General features: G+C 37.5%; 1 protein-coding gene across 4 annotated transcripts in view; it reads left to right on the forward strand.

Annotated features, from left to right (window-relative positions):
• Positions 1-23,702, forward strand: part of gpc5c (glypican 5c) — a 146,710-nt gene that overhangs the window by 8,439 nt on the left and 114,569 nt on the right. For all 4 annotated transcript variants that reach the window (XM_016564279.1, XM_016564281.1, XM_016564280.1 and 1 more), the window contains exon 2: positions 10,592-10,753. In XM_016564279.1, the coding sequence (XP_016419765.1) occupies positions 10,592-10,753 (162 nt within the window). The remainder of the gene's footprint in view (positions 1-10,591; positions 10,754-23,702) is intronic.

Raw genomic sequence — 23,702 nt, forward strand, 5'->3', positions numbered from 1 at the left:
ATATATATATATATATATTCTGTTTATGTATATACTGTATTCTATATATAGTACCAGTCAAATGTTTGGACACACGAATGGGAAAGGTTCTGGTGTATATTATATTATATAATATATTATATTATATAGTATATTATAGTACTGGTATTGTACTATAATATACAGAAAGAATATTGGCCGATATATCGATATATCGCCTTTTTTTAACTCCCTAATATCGGTATCGGCCCCAAAAAACCCATATCGGTCGGGCTCTACTAGATAGATCCCTTCTCTCCTAGTTTTCTAGCAGTAAAACAGTTGTGAGCTGTTTGTTGCTTAGTGAGGAGGTCTTAATGTTGCATAGGGTTAAAATCTGGGGTCGCTTCCTTTCCTCAGAAGTGCTGACAGGATTCGAGGGCATGAGACTGTCTGTTCTCAGATCAGATGCCAAGTAAAGCAGCCTTCTGAATCTCCACCTCTGAAACCCAGGCTCTCCTTCAAAAAAGGCTGTGTTGATAACTAATCCCATGAGTCTTTTTGAGGCCAGAGCAGCATGGGTATTTGAAAGAAAGCGATTTTATGACATTGCGTCTATGTTTTTGTGTTTAATTCATGGCTTGTGGCCATCTGACATAAGCACATATTAGATAGAATGTTTTCCATAAAATTAAACAAAATGACTCTTTCTCCTCAGGCATGATGCTACTTGATGATATCTAGTCTTTAAAAAGAGGACAGGTTAATTATGACTTGTTTAATGAAATGAAGCAACCTTTGCAATCAGATATTTAAAGGACAGTCCAAATCTCCTACACTCCACACCATTAAATCACAGGCCTAATTAATCAGTATTGGATTTCCAGCCATTCTGTTGGGTTAAAAAGTCCTTTAGTTAATTAAGTTGCAGAGACCTCTATCTGTGTCTGGCAGTCAAGTCATCCATATGGAGGTTTGTGTGCTGAAGCGGTAGACAGATTACAGTCAGTTACAGCACAAAGTGAAGATTGTTTTCCTTGTAAAGACACACAACCGCTGCTTTCTGTGAGCCATAGTCACTTACAGCAGTCTGAATGGCCTCATGTCTCCTGCATTGTTTTACTATTAGCTGAATGGATTATTTGCTGAGTAAGAACCACTGTCTTCTGCCTGGTTGCAACAGCTACACAATATTACAGCCTTTTCTATTTTTGGTTCCAGACATTGCTTAACCTGTGCATCTAAGCTGAAGAACAATAGTGTTTCAACTGAGAAGATAGATATAATGATTTACAGGGCTCGCAAAATTTCAAAATCCCTGGTAGCCCTTCGGGCAGGCATTCTTCAGATTTTCTTCGATACCACAGCAAAAACTAGTAGCATATAGGGATGTAACGATTCACTCAACTCACGATGTGATATAATTCACGATACTGATTTCACGCTGATTTCACAATACAATTTTTTTTTTAACAAAATGAGATTTAAGACAGCTTTTTAAAAAGGTGTCCTTTTGTTATTTCTCAGACCAAAAGGCTGCACATTACTTTGTGAAACTGAAAATGTCAAACAATATATTAACTTGAAATTTTTAAAACAAATCCCAAATCAAATAAATAAATAATACAAATAAAATAAATTTCTCCATGCAAGTAAACTAAGGTTTTGCCTGTGTATTTTAATCACAATCCAAACAAAGATGCTGCATACATGGTATTTAGATCAAACAAAAACAAAATGGTCTGACTTTGTGATACTACATAAAAACCTGAACGAAACAAAAACAGCAGACGGGCTGAATGAGACGCAAATGTCACTCTCTGACAGCAGGTGGCGCTCAAACAGCAGGTATTTATAGGCTGCTGCCCCTTTAAGACCGAATGCACGGATCCAATATAATGATGCACGTGAATTCTTCATGCGCATGAATGGTTTAAATTGGTAAGACTTAGAAACACGTGTAAATTATAAACTATGATTTCACCCCTATCGAGTGAACAACACGAATCAAGGAAGGGATTTTATATCACTATTCAAGATAGCCGGTCGGGCAGGGCAGTGATACATTTTGGTAGCCCGACTGGAAAACACAGTAGCCCCGGGACGTCGGGCTAGCGATTTTGCGAGCCCTGATTTAATAAAATTTATAAAATAATGTTTAAATAAAAATGTGACGATCATAATTTTTAATGCTTTTATTTTTTATTTTAATTCTTAATTTTATATTTAATTTGTATTTTTTATATCCTTTAGAATTGTTTATCTTCATACACTAATGTGACCAGAATGTAAACAGCAAATCCACATAGCTTTAACTGGCCCCACTGTAAAGTATCCCCACCACTCATTTTTAAATGCTTGTGTGGAACATCAAATGCTTTTTTGATGGGCTCTCTTGAGGTAAACGCTGTTCTGTGGTGAAAGGTGTAGAACAACCTGTGTATTCATTGCTTTCAATCTCTGGCATGAGAAGAAAGACCAAACGTCTTTGCATATTTACTTTTCTTCAGGCTTTAACACCTGCAGGCGCTCCTCTTAGTCTCTCTGCTCTCAGCAAAACACCTTTTTAGAGCGACCAGAACCCTGTACGTTAATGCCAAAGCATATTAATTTTTGCATCGCAAATAGAGTGAATACAAATTTGAACTTGTAAGTTCAACTTTTAAGTTGCTTCAGATACACCTTATACCTGAGCCTTGCCTTGCACAGCTTTATCATTTTGGTTGTACTGTTGAAGTAGCAATGCCAGACTCCATTCAGTCAGTACTAGGGTTGTTTGTTCCAGAAAGTCCCTCATTTACAGTACCAGCTCAATCTGTCTAGTTCTGTCTTTGAGACCCTGTAAGAACCAATCTCGGTCTCCCCCTGATCTCCTTATGTGTCTGACATGCCATCACAGACTTTAATTGGATTGGAGGTGCCAGCTTGTTAGTATTTTCTTCATTCCTCTCTCATCTACAGCTTTGCAGAGTACTTGGGTGGAGAACTCAAATTAGGCTCCACTTTAGAGATTTGATAAATCCCCTTACTTCTCCACAGGAGCCAGGTATTACTTACAAATGTCGCTGATTATATTCATTTGAGTGTACTTATTTGAAACTACATGATGGAGGTGTATTCTCAGAAACATTCTTCTGGGTGGTTTGGACTTCAGTTGTTTACTGTTATGTGCCTTTAACTGAGAGGCTCAATCATAAGAATGACCCAGGGCCAGTGTGAAACAGTTTCAGGCCAGTACTGCTCTGCCACTAGAAAGGTTACATTCACTGAACTTGTTTTTTTGCAAACTAAAATGTTTTAAATGGTTTTCTGTCATGTGTTCTACATTGTTGTTGCCAGAAATGACAGGTCATGATTTCTAGTTGGAAAATCTAAAATAGATGAGGTTTTGGTAATTTCTGAAATGAGTTGTAATAGTCTTGAAAGCATGTTGGAAACTACAAATCATTCAGTAATGTTTTGATTTGTATAAATATGTTTTCTTGCAAGGACTTACATTGTGACTATATAATTTCCAGCTTGATAATTGTACAACTTTTAACTCTTTTCAAAAGACTACGTCCTGATCGGATTCAGAACAATGATCAAAACATACACATTACACAGTAAATCGCTTCCATCAACAGCCCCAAAGCTTGCACTTCCTGGGTCATCATTTCATTCGGTAATGCTGAGCAGTTTTGGTTGATAAGTTGTTTAATCTTCGATCACATTATTTTATATATGCATCTGCTTACATATGCGATTGCTTGTTTCTTCTTCTTTGCCTGTGTTTGATCTAGGCATTCAGTACTCTTTCAGAAGATGTGTAATAGCACCCCCTACTGTATAACAATGAAAACACGGAAACTTGGAAAAATCCACCGGTGGCAGGAAAGTATTGTCTCAGGCCCCGTCCACACGGAGACGCGTTTAGCTGTATACGCATAAATTTTGTATCGTATAGGCGCTTCATCCACACGGATCCGGCGTTTTGGGAGAGTGAAACCGATATTTTTTGAAACCGGGTCCCAGAGTGGATAAATCTGAAAACGCCGCCCTTGCGTTAAAGATCGGATAGGGAAAGCTCTGGCTTCGTGTGGACGTAGCCTCATAAATAATGGAAAAATCCATCAATGGTGGGGAAAGAGTTAATATGTGATATTTTGAGTTTGTTTTGTATTTTATTTATTGCTGTTCAAATTTTTAAATATGCAATATTGCATTCATAAATGGCATATATGTAAATACCTTGCTAAATATAAAAATTGTTTTGTGATGAGACATGGCATATGCATGGCATATGGTTGAAATGCAAAGTTATAAAGAAATATCAAAATAGTTGAGTCTGAAAATATTAAAAGTGGACCAAATGTTTATATTAAAAATATTCTTAGACATTAGCACCCATGTGTCTGTGGTTGCTCAGTTTTTTGAGTCTGATTCAAGAATTTCTGGTATGTTTTAAGAGCCAGGTCAAGGTGGGAATATATCTGCCATGTTTAAACTACTGAGGCCAGGTAAAGCTATTCCTGCTGATTTGACCCAACTCCAAGTACCTAAGCCAAGAATTCTGGAACCAGTTTATGTTTGAGATGATGTGTGATGCTTTCTGCACACTGATGATGAATGCACACTTGAAGCACTTGTGCCATGGCCCTAGTGGTCAGTTTGACCACTGCATTGTGTGGCTTTCGAAGCTACTGTATGGCCTGACCATAGATTTGACTTTAACTTAACTTGGAGTACTGTATGAGTGTCTGCAAATCCCCTTGAGGTTCAGCGATTCTGCCTCTCCTTCTGATTTCAGCCCAATCCACCATCTTTTCCTAAGCATCAGCTTTTCATTCGCTTACTGTGGGTGCAAATGCCAGCCAACGCTCCACAAAGCCAAACACCGGAGCAGCACGCCTGTGGCTTTGAGAAATGCAGGTGTGTTGCCCAGGCCTTTTGAGAGATGTTTTCTTTCAACATGGTCCCTCCCAAGAACAGCACATCAGTTGTGGGTAAATATCCTGCTGCTTCCAGTGTATGCCAGCACTTCAAAGCACCGAAAGCTTCCTGAGAAGAACCTCAGGAGAGCCAGAGGTTAAATCCAGTTGAGCTGCCGTCTACTTTAATGACTTTCCTTTCCCATAAAGTTGCTTCTGCACTTCAAGCATGAGGAAATTGCTGAAGTCTTAACCTAAATAAACCATAACATTTTCAGTCCTCACTGAGGATGTCTTGTTTGGGTTCTTCACAACTCTTTCTGGTTGACTTGTAGTGGGAATTTTGAGAGTGGCCCCAGGGTCACTGGTGGTCATTGTGATGTTGCAAATCCGAACTCAAAGACTTAATCCGGCCAATCAAATGAACGGTTTTTGTCACCTGAAGGTGATTATGGGATCAGGTTGGCTAAGTTTGAACCCCAGACAGGAGGAAGAATAAGGAAGTGTCTACTCGGGCAGAACCACAGACACCTGCTGGGGTTCTAATTCACTCGCCAGGGGCTGAATTCATTCCATCATCTGTTAATTAAGGCTTGGAGAGAAACCGACGCCAGAGATGATTTCGGATGATTTCTAGACAAGAGTTTTTCAAACTTTTTGATGTTAAGGAATGTTACCCCTTTCCTAAAATAATAAGGCAGTTATATATTTGCTTGTATAAAATCAAGCTGTACTGTGTGAGTATATCAATATTAAAAGTGGTATTGTACAGATAACACAGTGAAGTAATTGTTTGCATAATTGACATTGTCATTGTACTAAATCTAACAGTTAATTTTTTAATGTTTTTCTAAATAGTTTTTACATAAAATTGTATGCAGATTTATTTTCCCCCTTACTTTTAAAAACTAGTGCTGACAGTAGTCATTGCAATTAATCTCATGATTTCTGACCAGTCTTTAGAAATAATATTATCAATATAAAATGTAATTTTATCAGATGTGTTGAATTAAAAGGTTTAAAAAAATAATAAAAAACCCTGTTCTAGATTTATTTCTCCATGTGTTTCCACATTTGCAGAGAATTGAAGCATGTTATGATCCACCTCTTAACAAATTAACTATTTTTTATAAATTTTTTATAATAACATTATTAGAATAGTTTTATTAGAATCATTAGCCTACTATCTTCTTTATATTGTGTTTGCTATTTAAAAGCCTCCTAGTTAATATTCTCTGCCAACTCCTGCATCATTAGACTGTTCCTGCTGAGTTAATAGAGCCTTAAAGGGATAGTTCACCCAAAAATGAAAATTCTGTCATTAATTACTCACCTTCATTTCGTTCCAAAGCCAAATTAAGATATTTTTGATGAAGTCCGAGCTTTCTGACTCCGCATAGACTGCAGTGTAACTACCACGTTCAAGGCCCAGAAAGATAGTAAGGACATTGTTAAAATAGTCCATGTGACATCAGTGGTTCAACCTTAAATTTATGAAGCTATGAGAACTTTTTGTGCACAAAGAAAACAAAAAATAACGACATTATTCAACAATTTCTTCTCTTCCGTGTCCGTTTTTGATGCATGTTTACGAGAGTACCATGGCACATGCGTGTGGTGCTGCAGAAAGCTCTCGGATTTCATCAAAAATATATTAATTTGTGTTCCGAAGATGAACAAAGGTTTTACGGGTTTGGAATGACATGAGGGTGAGTAATTAATGACAGGGTTTTTGGGTGAACTATCCCTTTAAAGCTCTTCAATCTCTGTCTCTCTCTCTCTTGCTGCTTAAAGAATGGCTATCTTACATTGGCATTTTTTAAGGTAAATCAATGTCTGCCTTATTTTCTAGTCAATGTATATCATAATACTGAAATTCTTTCTCTCTTTCTTTCTTTCTTTCTTTCCTTCCTTCTTTCTTTCTTTCTTTCTTTCTTTCTTTCTTTCTTTCTTTCTTTCTTTCTTTCTTTCTTTCTTTCTTTCTTTCTTTCTTTCTTTCTTTCTTTCTTTCTTTCTTTCTTTCTTTCTTTCTTTCTTTCTTTCTTTCTTTCTTTCTTTCTTTCTTTCTTTCTTTCTTTCTTTCTTTCTTTCTTTCTCTTTCCTTCCTTCCTTCCTTCCTTCCTTTCTTTCCTTCTTTCTTTAATTGATTGAAAGGTCAATATGTGCTGTGTTTCCATCATCCCTAAGGCTCGTCTTGTCAGCTGTGGGCTTGTGATAGTATCACATGTACCTGTGTGTGTGTGTGTTTTTAAAATCAGACCACTGTTATTCATGGTGTCCTAAAGAGCAGGTGCTTGTGGTTTTTACTTGTATTTGATGACCTGATTCCTGGTGTAGATGAGGTCTGTCTGCCTGCGCGGCTATTGAAACTCAATCTCTGAAAGTTCTTCAATTATGTCCAATGAGTCACAGTAGTGACCTACAGTCTCAAAAGTGCATAGCGGACATCTGTACAGCATGGAAATGGAATGAAGCTTCGTCACAGCCTTAACATCAGTCATCATGGATGACCAGCCCAGTCTGTATATCTCACTCTGTCCTTTGCTGTGTGTTTCTCTTTCTTTAACAAAGGTAATAATTATTCACAGTATTAGCAGAGTGTTTGGATTACAATATCAGTGGTGATATGGTACATTATTAAACACATATGTATTAGGTTTTGTTTAGTTTGGATAGGTGTTTATTTTGTGTTGGGGAAGTTTGTTTAGTGAAGTTGATTTAATGTTTAGTTTTGGTGTATCTTAGGGTTTGTTTTCACTGGACATGATTTTAGTTGAAGATATTTGATATCCAAGGCGGAAGCAACCCAAGCTCAATAGAACAATGTGCCTGTGTCGATATTTCTTTAAAATCAAAATATGTTAAAGTGAAATCGTTGGTAGGTGGCACTAAAAGTGCGTTCAGTTTTAACAAACAGTTGAACGTGAATCTGGCAATGTTTTGTATGTATCGTGGCAGATTGGAAATGAAATGTCTGTTGAGTGGAGCTAAAAAGTTATTGCTGTGTTGTGTTTGAAAAAATTGTACCAGCTACACTAACATGCGTTCTACCTGGCTTGTACAAGTCCTTTAACTGTTTTATCAAGATTTGTGTTTCACTGGACTCGTACTAGAGTGATATAGGTGAGCTACTGAGCAAGTTTACTATTTCAGAAGGGCCATACACATGAAGATGGCTATGTGATGCAAACATTAAAATTAGTTTGCAAATGCACTATGGCAAAAGCGTTTTGAGGTCATAACATAGTTCTGCAAGGAACTGCGTGATACTAATTAATTTACATTCTTACCCTGTAATCATAATTTGTGTGAGAAGGAGTAAAAGTTGTTGGTATTTCATTTTAGCCGGAAATGCAGTGAATTGTATGTATAGGTGCATTTTTGTAAAAATGTATTTAGAGGCATGTTTTTTCCAATCAGCCTATGTCTCCATTCTGTCACTGATGGAGTTTTGGTTCCGTGCAGCTGTCGCCTCTGGCTTGCTTAGTTGGCGACACTTAATTTCCAGTGATATCGTTGACTTCTTTCCTTCCTTCCTTCCTTCCTTCCTTCCTTTCTTTCCTTCTTTCTTTAATTGATTGAAAGGTCAATATGTGCTGTGTTTCCATCATCCCTAAGGCTCGTCTTGTCAGCTGTGGGCTTGTGATAGTATCACATGTACCTGTATGTGTGTGTGTTTTTAAAATCAGACCACTGTTATTCATGGTGTCCTAAAGAGCAGGTGCTTGTGGTCTTTACTTGTATTTGATGACCTGATTCCTGGTGTAGATGAGGTCTGTCTGCCTGCGCGGCTATTGAAACTCAATCTCTGAAAGTTCTTCAATTATGTCCAATGAGTCACAGTAGTGACCTACAGTCTCAAAAGTGCATAGTGGACATCTGTACAGCATGGAAATGGAATGAAGCTTCGTCACAGCCTTAACATCAGTCATCATGGATGACCAGCCCAGTCTGTATATCTCACTCTGTCCTTTGCTGTGTGTTTCTCTTTCTTTAACAAAGGTAATAATTATTCACAGTATTAGCAGAGTGTTTGGATTACAATATCAGTGGTGATATGGTACATTATTAAACACATATGTATTAGGTTTTGTTTAGTTTGGATAGGTGTTTATTTTGTGTTGGGGACGTTTGTTTAGTGAAGTTGATTTAATGTTTAGTTTTGGTGTATCTTAGGGTTTGTTTTCACTGGACATGATTTTAGTTGAAGATATTTGATATCCAAGGCGGAAGCAACCCAAGCTCAATAGAACAATGTGCCTGTGTCGATATTTCTTTAAAATCAAAATATGTTAAAGTGAAATCGTTGGTAGGTGGCACTAAAAGTGCGTTCAGTTTTAACAAACAGTTGAACGTGAATCTGGCAATGTTTTGTATGTATCGTGGCAGATTGGAAATGAAATGTCTGTTGAGTGGAGCTAAAAAGTTATTGCTGTGTTGTGTTTGAAAAAATTGTACCAGCTACACTAACATGCGTTCTACCTGGCTTGTACAAGTCCTTTAACTGTTTTATCAAGATTTGTGTTTCACTGGACTCGTACTAGAGTGATATAGGTGAGCTACTGAGCAAGTTTACTATTTCAGAAGGGCCATACACATGAAGATGGCTATGTGATGCAAACATTAAAATTAGTTTGCAAATGCACTATGGCAAAAGCGTTTTGAGGTCATAACATAGTTCTGCAAGGAACTGCGTGATACTAATTAATTTACATTCTTACCCTGTAATCATAATTTGTGTGAGAAGGAGTAAAAGTTGTTGGTATTTCATTTTAGCCGGAAATGCAGTGAATTGTATGTATAGGTGCATTTTTGTAAAAATGTATTTAGAGGCATGTTTTTTCCAATCAGCCTATGTCTCCATTCTGTCACTGATGGAGTTTTGGTTCCGTGCAGCTGTCGCCTCTGGCTTGCTTAGTTGGCGACACTTAATTTCCAGTGATATCGTTGACTTGATTGCACAGATACTATTTAAACTGAACTGAGCTGGACGATGACATCACTGAATTCAATGATGAACTGCTGAACTGAGGAATTTATTTAAACCTTAAATGTAACTTAATTAGCTATGGAAACAGTAAGTGAACGTTTCATGTCATTTCATAATGTTGTGAATAACAAATGACACAATGAATTGGAATATTTCAGAATGCACCATAATTGGTCTTTCCCATTTCGGAAAGTTAGCTTGGAAGCCATTTCGGAATGGTTGCAGTGGAAAATGCAGAAACCATTATTCCACTTGTGTGTTAAAATACAGTTTTATAGCATGTGATGTTATTTAGAAGATGATTATGTTTGTTTTTATGTACGTCGTTAACTCAGGCTATTGGAAATACAAGGTATTTGGAGTGTAGGGATATTGGTCATACAAAGTTCACATGCCCACACAAGGCCTAGGCAGATGGGGGCATGGGGTTCAATACTGCTTGAATCCAATGCTGACTTAAGTCTTCTGGGACCCAAAGCACCTCGTGCATCCTGGGTAATTAAGTTGCAGCTATGAAGCGAGTGCAAGAGCTTTCTGAGGATCAGTTTTCATTATACTATCTTCTCACCCCCCCTCCCCAAATGCAAGAGGCAGAGCCTCAATAACACTCAACCGCTGAATATATAGTTGCATTAATGTGTGTGAATGGTGATACTGGTGCAGGTTTAATTTGGCTTTATAGTGTCACTATTTTTTTTCTGTCTAACAAATGCTTTTTTCTCTCTTATTGTAGATGTGGACCTGTCGATATGCAAGCACGCTGGGCCATCATGTTGTACGCGAAGAATGGAAGAAAGCTACAGAGCAGCAGTCCTGAGAGACACCACCCAGAACATCAGATCATACAGCTTTGAGCTGAAATATCTCATTTCTGAACATGCCGCCGCCTTTCAGGGTACACAGATGCATGCATGGATGGGAGATTAGATAAATGGTAGAGGGATGAATGGATAAGTGAAATGAATGGATGGATAGATAGAGTAATGGACTGATGGATCTAGGGATGAGTTTATATGGATAAAGCAACATAAGCTCATTGGAAAGACTGCCTCCGCCTACATTTTTGCAGAAGTGTTCCTATACATACAATTCACTACAGTTTACAGCTGAAGTGACCACTAGTATCAGTAAAACTCCAGCTAATTTGATTTGTTTTCACACAAATTCTGATTAAGGAGCCGGTTATTTGTTAATAAAGACTTATTTTCACATGGTTCCTTGCACAATACTATGCTATGACCTATTAACATGATTTGTGAACTAACATATTTTGACATTTGCTTTGGCTTTTTTCTAATGTAGTAAACTTGCTCGGGAGCTCACCTGGTACAGCACTGCACTTGCAGTGCAGAGTGCTCTAGTTCAAGTCCCATAAAACACTAGTCATTATAAAAGAGCGCAGAAAACTTGGAAAAAAAGATAAAAAAAGTATGATCACTTCAGTATATGCATTTGCTTTTGTTAACACTATTGGTTAGGGTTAGAGTAGGTGGTAGTAAAGCTATATTCTCCAATGATGGATGGAGAGATGGATGGAGAGATGGCAAATTTGCGGGTTGGCTATTTCTGTGTACCTGTCTTTGTTGCCCGTAGTTTGACTTGTTTAATTGGTAGAAATGGCATAATGTTTTTTTCCCCAATGTGTTTTGGCACTGTGATTGGTAGAGCTGCTTTAGAGCTTCATCTTTGGCACTGATTGCAAGTGAACAGGAAGCCTCTTCTCATCGTCTTGATTAAAGCCCCAGATGTGTTTTTTAGGAAAGTATGAACTAGCTGCTAACATTCAGAAGCATTCAGTCTTAATTATATTATATTATGCTCTATGAAGTCTAGTTATATGAGATTTGGTTGGATTTTACTGCATTAATTCTTTAGAAGGGGAATTTAGAGTACTTGCCCACACTCTCACGAGTGTCGAACCCAGTGGCCAAACCATAGTCGGCAGTGGAGCTTTAAAGAATCTCAGTCGTATGCAGCCTTGTGTGTGTTTTGGAAGAGAGCACCGGTTGTTATTAAGGTCTTCTGTCAGTTCATTCATGAGTATCAAGCCTTGGTGTGAATGAATGAGCTCTCACATACACTATTTCAGTCCTGCGCTCACGGTACGCTCATTTTAACACGATCTGCGGACACAGAAATGGCCACATACTCCCACACGTACTGCATCTTACAAGGGGGGTTCAAACCACATACATAGTTTTCGGTTATACTCTTCAATCATGCCGTTGTCTTTCCAAGCTCGTTTTCTTTTGGCATCCACAAGACAGCACAGCTTGTTCATTGCATTCCAGTAAAGTGTTTCTAATGTTTGTGTCTTGGATGCAGAGATATGCGCAAAATGTTTCGCCGTCGACAGGTCACATGCTGTAATCAGGAATGTTCAAACAATAGAGCTGATTGCCTTTTACGGATGCTGATGTGTGTGTGGTGTCTGTGTTTGAAAGAGTGGTGAAATCTATAGTCTTTGTGGTGAGTTCTCAACCATTGTTCTTGAGGTTAGTGAGGATGGTTGTTTGTGCCTAATATATAGTAAATATTAGTACATAGATATTTAGGACTTTTCAGGTACTCTATGGAGGATTTGTTGTTTAATTTTTGGTTAGAAATAACTCATTAGTGTTCTTCCCTTATCCTGATATTGGTTTGAGAGGTGTCAGGTTTAGTATGGTGGGAAATCTATACGTTCCATATGGACAGGGACTTTAAATTGGACTCAGATCTCTGTACTATAAAATAGCTAAACTATTTGAGAGAAGATCTCTCTCTCTCTCTCTCTCTCTCTCTCTCTTATTATATATTTTTAATGTTTATTATTATTACCTCTAAGACACAAATATATTACTATTATAATAAAAATGTACTGTAAAAAATTAATAATTAATAATAAGTATAATAATTATTTCCTATTTAAATAAGTGTTAATTTAGTTTATGCTATAGTAGGGTACTTATGTCTACATTTATTCACTTGCAAGAGTTAAACCCTCAAGCTTTTATTTTGGCACAAAACTGCAGGAAGACCTTTAAGTTTAGGTGACAACAAGTTTACAAATGCTACTCACTACAAATCTACTAAAATGCTATTAACTTCTGTCCACAAAAATGCTGGAAATTGTGCGAATGTGGAAAATAAAGCATTGCACACATTGCATTCCCAAATGTATGTTAAACGCATCCTCATGTTGTTTCAATGCTCTAGAACGTTCTTTCTTCGTTATAAGCAGAGAATTTAAAAAAATGTCTCGGTGTTTGTTTTTGTAGGTAAATGTGGTGGATGAGTAGATGACAAAATGTTCATTTTTGGGTGAAATATCCCTTTAGGAACAAAGTATAGTATATAACATCTGTAGTAATTGTGAGAATTAGTTTCTGTAAACAATACAAGAGATTGTGAGAGTCAAGCGTCTGTTTTGCGGTCTCCATCATGGATTAATAATTACCCTGAGGCATACAGACATCATATCGGATTACAGACTTAATGTAAAACTTAATTAGCATGATGATTTGAGGTTTTCCATCATTAATATAAGAGTATCGTTAGAAGGCACGTGTGTTTGTTTGGGTTTCTGTCGCTGTGTGTGTGAATCTGTCTCTTCTCATTTGTGTGGGTTCTTGTCTCAGCAAGTTCAGTAGACAGTTGATTCTAATTGTCTAGCTTCATCATGAGAGTGGGTGTGTTGTATATTAATAAAGGATTTAAGGAGTTATTAAGAATAGTTTGTGCTCTCTGTGATCATCTCAGACTAAGAAAGGAATCACAGGATTAAAGAGACATTGGAAAGGGGATGTGGAGTCGCAGTCGGTGAGAAAATGAGTTTAATGGACAAAGGCTTTGTTTGGAATGTTTGTTAAAAGATCCTGTCTTTGTTTTATTTCTCTCTGCTGCGCTCGGTTGGATTCAGAGGCGTCAGGAATCAAATGCTAGTGTATAGCTATCAGTACATACTATATGCACCTTTGTCAGAGTAAATGTCATGTTTAATCTGATGCTAATGAAAATTAGGCTGTAGTAAATAGTATGTGTGATTATGTATGTTGTAAAGTTTTAATATTTTAACATGCACACACATATTATTTTATGCAGTGCACTTCATACTGTGTATTTCATTAAAAAAAACAGTTATTTTGCTTCTTTATTTAACATCTGGCAGTATGATTAAATGTCAAGTAACAATTTTTAAGAAATTCACATAGTTTATCTTGCTTTTGCTCTTTTTGTCATATGGAAATGACAGGTGAAGTCTAGCGCATTGCATTGTGGGATACAGCATTTCACACAGTGTACTCTGCTTTTAAACTGCATATTTTGTCAAACTTAGTAGGTCATTTCAGCGTGTGACAGTATATGATATATAGCCAATGATAGGGAAACAATGAAGTAAAGGCAGACCCAGGAGCAGCAGTCAGGCCTCTCCGTCTCCTCACTGGGGTTCATAATGACAGTGACTAATTCTCTTTCTCCCCATGTGTAAGTGCACGAGTGGGCGTTTCTATGTCATTATGTCCTCCATTTTCCCTCTGAGATTTGAAGAGGTGCAAAATAACAGATGGATGTTGCGTAAAGACTTTAGATAAAGGAGAGGAGAGACCAGACGAGAGGAGAATCCAGATGTTTATACAGTTCAGGAATGAAAATCAATGCATGTTAAATTTAGTGGCGCTTTCCACAAGTAAGGTACAAAATAGAGGCCACAACTCTTGAATTGCAATTACCTGTAAGTCTGAAGTATTTTTTGTTTCTTTGTTAACAAATTGTCAGTGAAAGAAGGTGAAAACCTAACATTTCCCTGTCTGCCTGTGCTGGTAGATGCTGTAGCCTAACTACACCATCTGGCTGCACAAAGCATGTCTGTTGACAACTGTTCAAAATTTGCGTAACAGTTTTAAATAAGATTAAATTTATTAACATGATTTACTTGTTCATTAAATATAGCTACATGCTTTGTTTTTAGCATTAGCATTTAGCATTGTGCTATGCCAGCTGTTGATTTTAACTGAAATGAAGATCAGATTAAAGGCACAATATGTAAGATTTTTTTATTAAAATATCCAAAAACCACTAGAACAGTGTTATATATTTTGCTGACTTGTGTACTTACATTATCCCAAATGTTTCGAAGAATATTTAAATCCAGAGAAATAAGCAATTTTAACTAGTGACACGGACCGTGTCCAAAGTGTCATTGTGTCGCCTGCCAACAGTGTTGGGGGTAATGCATTACAAGTAACGCGAGTTACGTAATCATAACTCTAATTTGTTTATTTTGAATACGTGCCCTCTAGCGGCGAAAATTACATATTGTGCCTTTAATTGGTTCTGGAGCACAACTAAATTAGTTAAAACAACTTTTTTGAATAATTTAAAAAATGTGAGTTTATGCTACAAATATATGGTTTATTATTTGAATAATTTTTAAGAAGTTGTCATAACTCAAAAAGATTGTTGTAAAAGTTTTTTTTTTTTTTGACCCAAGACATTATTTTATTTTAGAGTTTTCACAACAAAAATCATGGGATCTGGGCCTCCAGTGCTTTAAAAAAATTTCATAGGACACTAAAGTGTACTGTATACATGGAAAGTGCCAGTAAAAACCTCATTACTCCTCAGTAGTGACAGCAGACGCCTTCTTGGCGGTGTCATGCCAGTTGTGCTGTGGGGAAACCCTTCTCACTCGCTCATTCTCCTTCAGTCTTTCGTTCTGTCTGGCTTTCATTCTCTTGTTCCCATTGTTATTATTCGTCTTTCCCTTGTCTTCATCAACGATCGCATGACTCTTAAAGTCTCCGAGGAATCCCCCTCCTCTTATACGTCCTCCTCCCACAGATCATTTGGCCTTTTTGGAAGGTAGATTTATCCATTGACTAATTGAGCTTGCCATGTTACTTCCTTAGCTGGCCCTGGACCACAACTTGTGTCCCCTAAAGAGAGAAATAAAAAGGATTGAGAATGAGAGAGACAGTTTGGCCTGAACGGACACACTGACCCAAACCCAACGCCTGATGTCAGCCGTGGGCTTGGGACAGGAAGTGATGCTCATTCCGTACCTCTGAGCAAATCTAGTGGCTTCAGCCTCACACGCAGTGCACCTGCTATGTCATTCCCATGGTAACAGTGGAATGGAGGATTCTAAACATCCCATCCGGCCCCTGCTGACCAGCTGTCATGAGATGGACGCTGGTGTTCAGGGAATGGTGCTGGCCTGTTATTTGCCGTACGGGACAGAATGAACGCTTTTGTTGTTTAACAGAGGTTAGAGAAAGATTTAGAGTGACCTGCGGTGCGGTCTGCCCTCCCCTAAAGAAGGCATGCTGAGCACTTCAGTGAGGGAAAAATAAAATTAATTTTCTCTGTAAATGTATAACATTTGCATAAGATGACGAGAGAGCAATTACGTGGGGCAATAAACCAAAACAAGCGAGTTATACTTTCTATAGAAGTGAAAAGGGCTCAAAATCTATGGTATAACTATGGTATAATTTATGGACATTAGCTGGTCCAATCTGGACTAACACGTGGTGGACCTGCTTTTGATTTGGTAGACTTTTATGGTAAAGCTTGTTAGAGGTAGTAGACCACCTGGAACCAGAAAAGGCTACCATATTCCAAAAAACAGCTGGTCAATCCACTTATATGGCCTCTTCCAGTAGTAGAAGCCGTGCTAGAAACGAGAACAATTGTGTGAGGCAAAAAAAAAACAACCCCTCAAAACAAGCGCGTTAAACTTTCTATAGAAGTGAAAAGGACTCAAAAACTACTTTAAGGTGGTAGTTAATTGGTTTAACATAGATTCTAGCTTATTATTTATGGAAATTAGCTGGTCCAATCTGGACTAACACGTGATGGACCTGCTTTTGATTTGGTAGACTTTCATGCTAAAGCTAGTTAAAGGGAAGTAGACCACCTGGAACCAGAAAAGGCTACCATATTCCAAAAACCAGCTGGTCAATCCACTTATATGGCCTTTTCCAGAAGTAGAAGCCGTGCTAGAAACGAGAACAATTGTGTGAGGCAATCAACCCCCCAAAACCAAATGAATTAAACTTTCTATGGAAGTGAAAATGGCTCAAAAATCTATGGTTTAACATAGATTCTAGCTTATTATTTATGGACATTAGCTGGTCTAGTTTGGACTAACAAGTGGTGGACCTGCTTTTGATTTGGTAGACTTTCATGGTAAGGCTAGTTAGAGGTAGTAGGCCACCTGGAACCAGAAAAGGCTGCCATATTCCAAAAACCAGATGGTCAATCCACTTATATGGCTTTTTCCAGAAGTAGAAGCCATGCTAGAAATGAGAACAATTGTGTGAGGCAAACAACCCTTGAAAACAAGTAAATAAAATTTTCTATGGAAGTGAAACGGACTCAAAAACTAGTTTAAAGTGGTAGTTAATTGGCTTCACATAGATTCTAACTTGTTTATGGACATTAGCTGGTCCAATCATGTCTGGGTGATTGATCAACTGGACTACCAGGCGATGGGCCTGCTTTTGATTTTGTAGTCTCATGATAAAGCTAGTAGACCACCTTGGAGCAGACAAAAGCTGGTCCATCCACTTATGACTTTTTCCAGAAGGAAAAATCATCCTAGAAAATCACAATTAGAACCTTCTGGTGGTAGATAGTTGTAAATGGTGTCGCTTGTGAAAGCTGGTCATTAAGCTGGTTTATTAGGTTGATCAGCTGGAGTCCTTGTTCTAAAATGATGAAAATTGGAAATCAATAAATTTTTACTTTACCATTCAAAGGTTTGAGATTAGTTTATATTTTCTGAAGAATGTGTGAGTGGCTTACAAGATTCTAGGGTGTTGGTTGCCTGTGCAATTCATATGGTGTTCTGGCTGTTTATTTGGGTGTTACAAGGTCGTTGTGTATTGAAACATGAGTTGTGCACCAAAATGTAACACTCAGATTACTAATTCCAAGTATGACTAAGAGTAATGTTGGTGCTTACTTTAACAAACACCACTAATGAGAGATGTTTAAAAGGAAAATAATGACAGGAAATAGGAGTACAAGTAGTGTGTAGGCCAGGGGGCGACTGAGGAGAAAGGGAGTGGTATCATCTCAAGAGTGTCATTGTGGCTGCTTTCACACGGCTTTTAGGTTGGCGTCTAGCTGCTTCATGTCTCATTATTCACTTCATTACCTCAGACTGAAACGGACAACTGAACACCCGATCCAAACCCAATCATGGCTCAAACTCTCCACCCTCTCTCCTTTTCTCTTCCAACATCATTAGGTTGTCCTAATACTGGGAGGGAGAGACAGAGAAGGGATGGTGTTTTGATTTCCTGTTGTTCAGTCTTTCCTACAGCATGGTGAAGCTTTCATGAGAACGACCTGCCAGCAATCATCACAGAACTTGTTTGAGATGTCTGCACAGCTGGAACTAGAAGAAAGTGTTCAGCTGGAAGGGACAAGTGTTTTTTATTTTGGAATTAAGGGATCATCAGTCCTCGTTACTTTAGCGTTTCTGCCCTTTTCTGAGTCTTTCACTTTTTCCAACTGTTCAATCTGATATGTACTCAAAACCTGACCAGACTTTTCCCAGGGTTTTAAGCACAGTGAAATTCTTTGATTATTGTCAGTCAGTATTTAGGGCTATTATTAAACAATAATAGAAATAATAGTTTTTTTGTTTAAAAAAAAAAAAGACGTCTCTTATGCTCACCCAGGCTGCATTTATTAAAAATGTATTAAAATAAAATATTGTGAAATATTATTATAATTGATATAAATTCAATATGAAGTATACATTTTCAGCATCATTACTCCAGTCTTCAGTGTCACATGATGCTTCAAAAATCATTCTAATATTCTGATTTAGTGCTCAACTCTAAACTTTCTTATCAATGTTGGAAACAGTGGCTAATTTTTTTATTTTTTGCAATTTTTTTTTTCAAGATTCTCGATGAATTTGAAGTTCAAAAGAGCAGCATACACTACCAGTCAAAAGTTTTTGAACAGTAAGATTTGTAATGTTTTTTAAAGAAGTCTCTTCTGCTCACCAAGCCTGCATTTATTTGATCCGAAGTACAGCAAAAACAGTAAAATTTGTAAATATTTTTACTATTTGAAATAACAGCTTTCTATTAGAATATATATTAAAATGTAATTTATTCCTGTGGTTTCAATTATGAATTTTTAGCATCATTACTCCAGTCACATGATCCTTCAGAAATCATTCTAATATTCTGATTTGCTGCTAAAAAACATTTATTATTATTAATTATTAATTATTAACAGCCGAGTAGAATTTTTGTCAGGTTTCTTTGGACAGCATTTATCTGAAATAGAAATCTTTTGTAACATTACAAATGTCTTTATCATCACTTTTGATCAATTTAAAGTATCCTTGCTAAATAAAAGTATTAATTTCTATAACAAAAGCTATTACAAAAGCTTTTTATTTCAGATAAATGCTGATATTTGGATTTTTCTATTCATCAAATAATCCTGAAAAAATGTACTCAACTGTTTTAAAAATTGATAATAATAATAATAATAATAATAATAATGAATGTTTCTTGAACAGCAAATCAGTGTATTAGAATGATTTCTGAAGGATCACTGAAGACTTGAGTAATGATGCTGAAAATTTAGCTTTGATCACAGGAATAAATTACATTTTAAAATATATTCAAATAGAAAGTAATTATTTTAAATAGTAAACATATTTCACAATATTACTGCTTTTGCTGTATTTTGGATCAAATAAATGCAGACTTGGTGAGCAGAAGAGAATTCTTTAAAAACATTAAAAATCTTACTATTCAAAAACATTTGACTGGTAGTGTATACTTGAAATAGAATTTTTTGTAACCGTGTGAAAGTCTTTACGGTCACTTTTAATCAATTTCATGCATCTTTGCATTAAATAAAATAATTTCTGACTCCAAAAGTACTGACCCCAAACATTTGAACGATATTGTCCATTGCATGAAGTTAATTTAGTACATTAAGTTTTAGTAACAGACCAGTAAATAATTGAATAGACATGACAAAAGATGGCATTCATTTTTAATGTATTGTGTTAATCTATCACTGACCTACAGTCCACAGCAATCCATTTTACAATCAAATGTGTCTGATGTGGGTTAAAAACCTAGCATTTGCATTTCAAGCTTGAAGATTTTTAAAGACACACATGTGTACATGACGTTGTAGTTTTCCAGAAACCACAATTCACCACATTGTTGCTGGACTGCAGAGACTCTTGCTCAATCAAGGCCAGTCCAGAAGTGAATGATTATTGAGATGTTTAGATCAACACAGTGATCGGCAGGCTCACTTTTAACCAGATCCTTCAGAGAGCTCTGTGTTTTCACATGCGCACACACACACTGCATCCGGCATCTCAGGAATTGTTTGTCTTAGTTGGCTTTGGATATAACGGGGTAGCCATTTTAATTGCGATCTGATGAGAGAGATATTGGTGAAACGTTCTTCTGCACCCTCCACCTGTTTCCCTTCTGACAGCAAAGACGCTGCTGAGGGGAGGGGGTGGGGTGTCTGCAGCAGTTCTGGACAGGTGCTTACATCTAGTTTTTCTCCTGATGTGTAGCATTAAGTGCTGTTGATTTAACCTTCTGTACTCGCATATGTTTGTTTACGGAGCATTTTTGGGTTCAGATTTGAGCAGATTGAATAACTAATTTCAATATGGTGCAGAAGAATACCTTCAGTTGGCTAATTTTATTGAGAGCAGATATGTTAAATTATAAACACAGTGAAAAACAATAATATTGGAATAGCATTGTGAAATGGTATAAGATAATAATAATAATAAAAAAACATCAAAACACACACACACACGTTGGGTTTCCATGTTTTATGCGTAATGGTTTATACACTGTACAAACTGTACTATCTATCCCCTTATCCTAACCTACACCTAAACCAACCCCTCACAAAAAACGTTCTGCATTTTTAAAGGTCTAAAAAACTTAATTCTGTATGGTTTATAATCTTGTTTTCTCATGGGGACCAAAAAATGTCCCAACAAGGATTTTGGATTTTGCCATCTTTGTAGGGACATCTTGTCTCCATAAGGTAGGGTGTACCTGAACCACACACACACACACACACACACACACACATTTCTTTGAACAGAAATTTAGAACATTTGAAATGGTGACTTAAATTAGGAACACAACAAGCCAATATGATAGTCTTTCTTTTGTAAATGTTGTGATTGGTTTGAGTTGGTTGCAACATGATTTGTCATAAAATTGGGAAGGAATGGAGATGACAAAACAAGAAATGGGATTAGAAATGTCTGGACTGAAACTCACATCTGTGTGTGTGTTAACACTTAAGCACTAGTCCAACAAGACAGCTTCTTTTGTAGGCTACACCTTTGATTACCTTAATAGCAATGTGTAGCTACACTTGCAGCAACAAATCCAATCGCGATTTTTGTATCCGCACAAAGCAGACACGTTAGATTTATTTCTCCCTCTTGTTAAAGATTTTCTCTCTCCGTTTCTTTGTAACTGTTTTTCAGTCTCATTGCTCTCTGTTCTTCAGCTTCTCACGCAAAAGTTGCACGTGGTAATGTGACGTGTTCTCTCATCACAGCTGTTTTAGTCAGAGGACCGGGACGTATATATTGTCTCTAATTAAAGTGGGATTTTATTGCCCCCCTACAGAGGTGATGAACTCATATCTGCGTCTGACCCATATGAAACACGAGCCCTTGGCTGGATTACGGGGCTTTCTGGGGTGGAAGATGATCGACAGATGATGGACTCCCGAACGCTCTGAATGATGACCGCGGTCACTGAGGAATGCAGCATGGCCTTGTATGTAGGGTCTTGGCCGTGACAAAAGTGGGTCACTGTTGGTTATCAGGTTTTACAGGATCAAACATGTAGTTTTACAATTGAATCCAGTTAAAATTGTGTTAGTTTATAATTTCAATATGTTTATTGGAAAACAACATCCACCGCTGTGGGTTGCGTGACATCAGGGAACGTTTAACTATCCCGACACCACCTTAAAAGTCTTTTGTGTCTTATCTTTCCACCATCGTTTGTTCAGTTTTACTCATCAAGCGGAATCTCTTCGCCAGCAGACCGTGCATTTAGGAAATGAGTCTTGGTCATTAAGTGGATTAGTCTTTTGTAGACCCTCTTAAGAAGCTATATAACATCCAATTACACGGCTGTAAATCTGGACCCCATCTTGGCTCACTGGCATCGCTGCAACACTGCAGTTGCCCAGCTCGCAAACCAGTAATGTACAGAGCGTTGCTTTCCTCTGGAGCCTAGTGACAGGGATTAATCTGCCCATCGTAAACCTTTATTTCTTTCTGCTGAGCTCATTTGGATTCAGACATGGAATTGACCAATCAGAACTGGTTTGAAATGGAATACTAGTGCACTGCTTAGTATATTGTGCGGTATAGTTGATGTTGTGGGACTGTTTAAAAAATAGCATGTGTTAACTGTAGTTTGCTATTCTTGTCACTTTGTTATTAAATGAATTTAAATGTGCATTTAAACTACTAATGAAGTATCAAAAGGTGGATTCACAGACTGTGCATTTGTAAAAGGTTGAATTCTGCTGAGCTTTGTTGAATCGCTAATGCTCTGAGTTGGTAATGTCACCTCAAATCACCACCTCTCAATGAAAATTAGCAATCGTTTTGCAAACAGCATGCAATTCAGAGTGGTGCCATTTGTCATCTTGGAAACAAATATGATTATTTTGGATATTTAATCATAAAATTTTCACATATTTTAGATATTTAATCTCAAAAATTGTGTTTAAAAACAACTTTTCTTTCAGCAGCTGATCAAATAATGAGTTGAGAAAGACATGATACAAATTGTGGCTGAAGTTCAATCCCTCAATGTCTGCTTATTAAACAAATTTGGGATTTTTACATAAAGTGAAACAATTTGGTTACTCAAATGACTTTTTTGTGAGATCTGACAGGGCTTCATAATACTTCTGGTTCATTTTTCAGATTGGAAGTTGAAGATCAGGTTGATTGCATTCCAGTGTATTATACAGCAGTGCGGGGTATATATATTTTATTTTCCAAAAGCTGACAAATCAGATGAACAATGTCTAGCGGTTCTGCTCTAATGGTGAAGCACTAATGGAGCAACAAATGGTTTCAAATAGCTTTTTTCCCCAGCTGTCAGACCACTGTTGGTTACTGTACAGGACTTTAAGTTTCCTGCGTGTCTGAGCAGTGTCAGCCTTTCTGGGGGTTTTTGTCTTATGTTTAAATGCCATTTTCCAACATGCAGCTCCATATGGATCATCCCCGATTGTCCTGTAATTAGTGTTTAATTCCATCTAAAATCAGCAGAATCATGCATTGTGTAAGCTTGTCTTCAGATGTACACAAACACTTAGAGATATTAACTTTTGTATACACATGAAAGAAAATCCTACAGAAATTTGCTGGCAGAGATGGCCGGCCAATTTCTGTGGCGTGAGGCCTCAAAGCCAAACAAATTGACCTCTTTCAACTCTCGGTCTCTTTCTCCGTCTGCTTGTCTCTCTCTATGCCACTTCTGGCGTTTTTACAGAGCGTTCGTGGCATGAGGCTGCCCTCTGAAATGCTGTAACTTTACACTGGCACATTCTGCTTGTGGTTTGCTGCTCTCATTCCAACCATCTCGCCTATATGGGCGCACACACGCACGCACGCACGCACATTACGGTTTATATGCAGACACGAACACACAGCGGGACATGGCAAGTGGCCTTTCCATTCCTTACTTTCTCCTTCTACAATACTCTTGCTCCTGTGGGTCTTAGTGGCCTAGTGGTTCGCATGTGTTCTGACACATCAGGCTATGGTGCTCTCGATCTCTCTAGCTAAA

Source organism: Sinocyclocheilus rhinocerous, unplaced genomic scaffold (genome assembly GCF_001515625.1).
Source record: "Sinocyclocheilus rhinocerous isolate Xijiao unplaced genomic scaffold, SAMN03320098_v1.1 scaffold919, whole genome shotgun sequence".
Classification (NCBI taxonomy): domain Eukaryota; kingdom Metazoa; phylum Chordata; class Actinopteri; order Cypriniformes; family Cyprinidae; genus Sinocyclocheilus; species Sinocyclocheilus rhinocerous.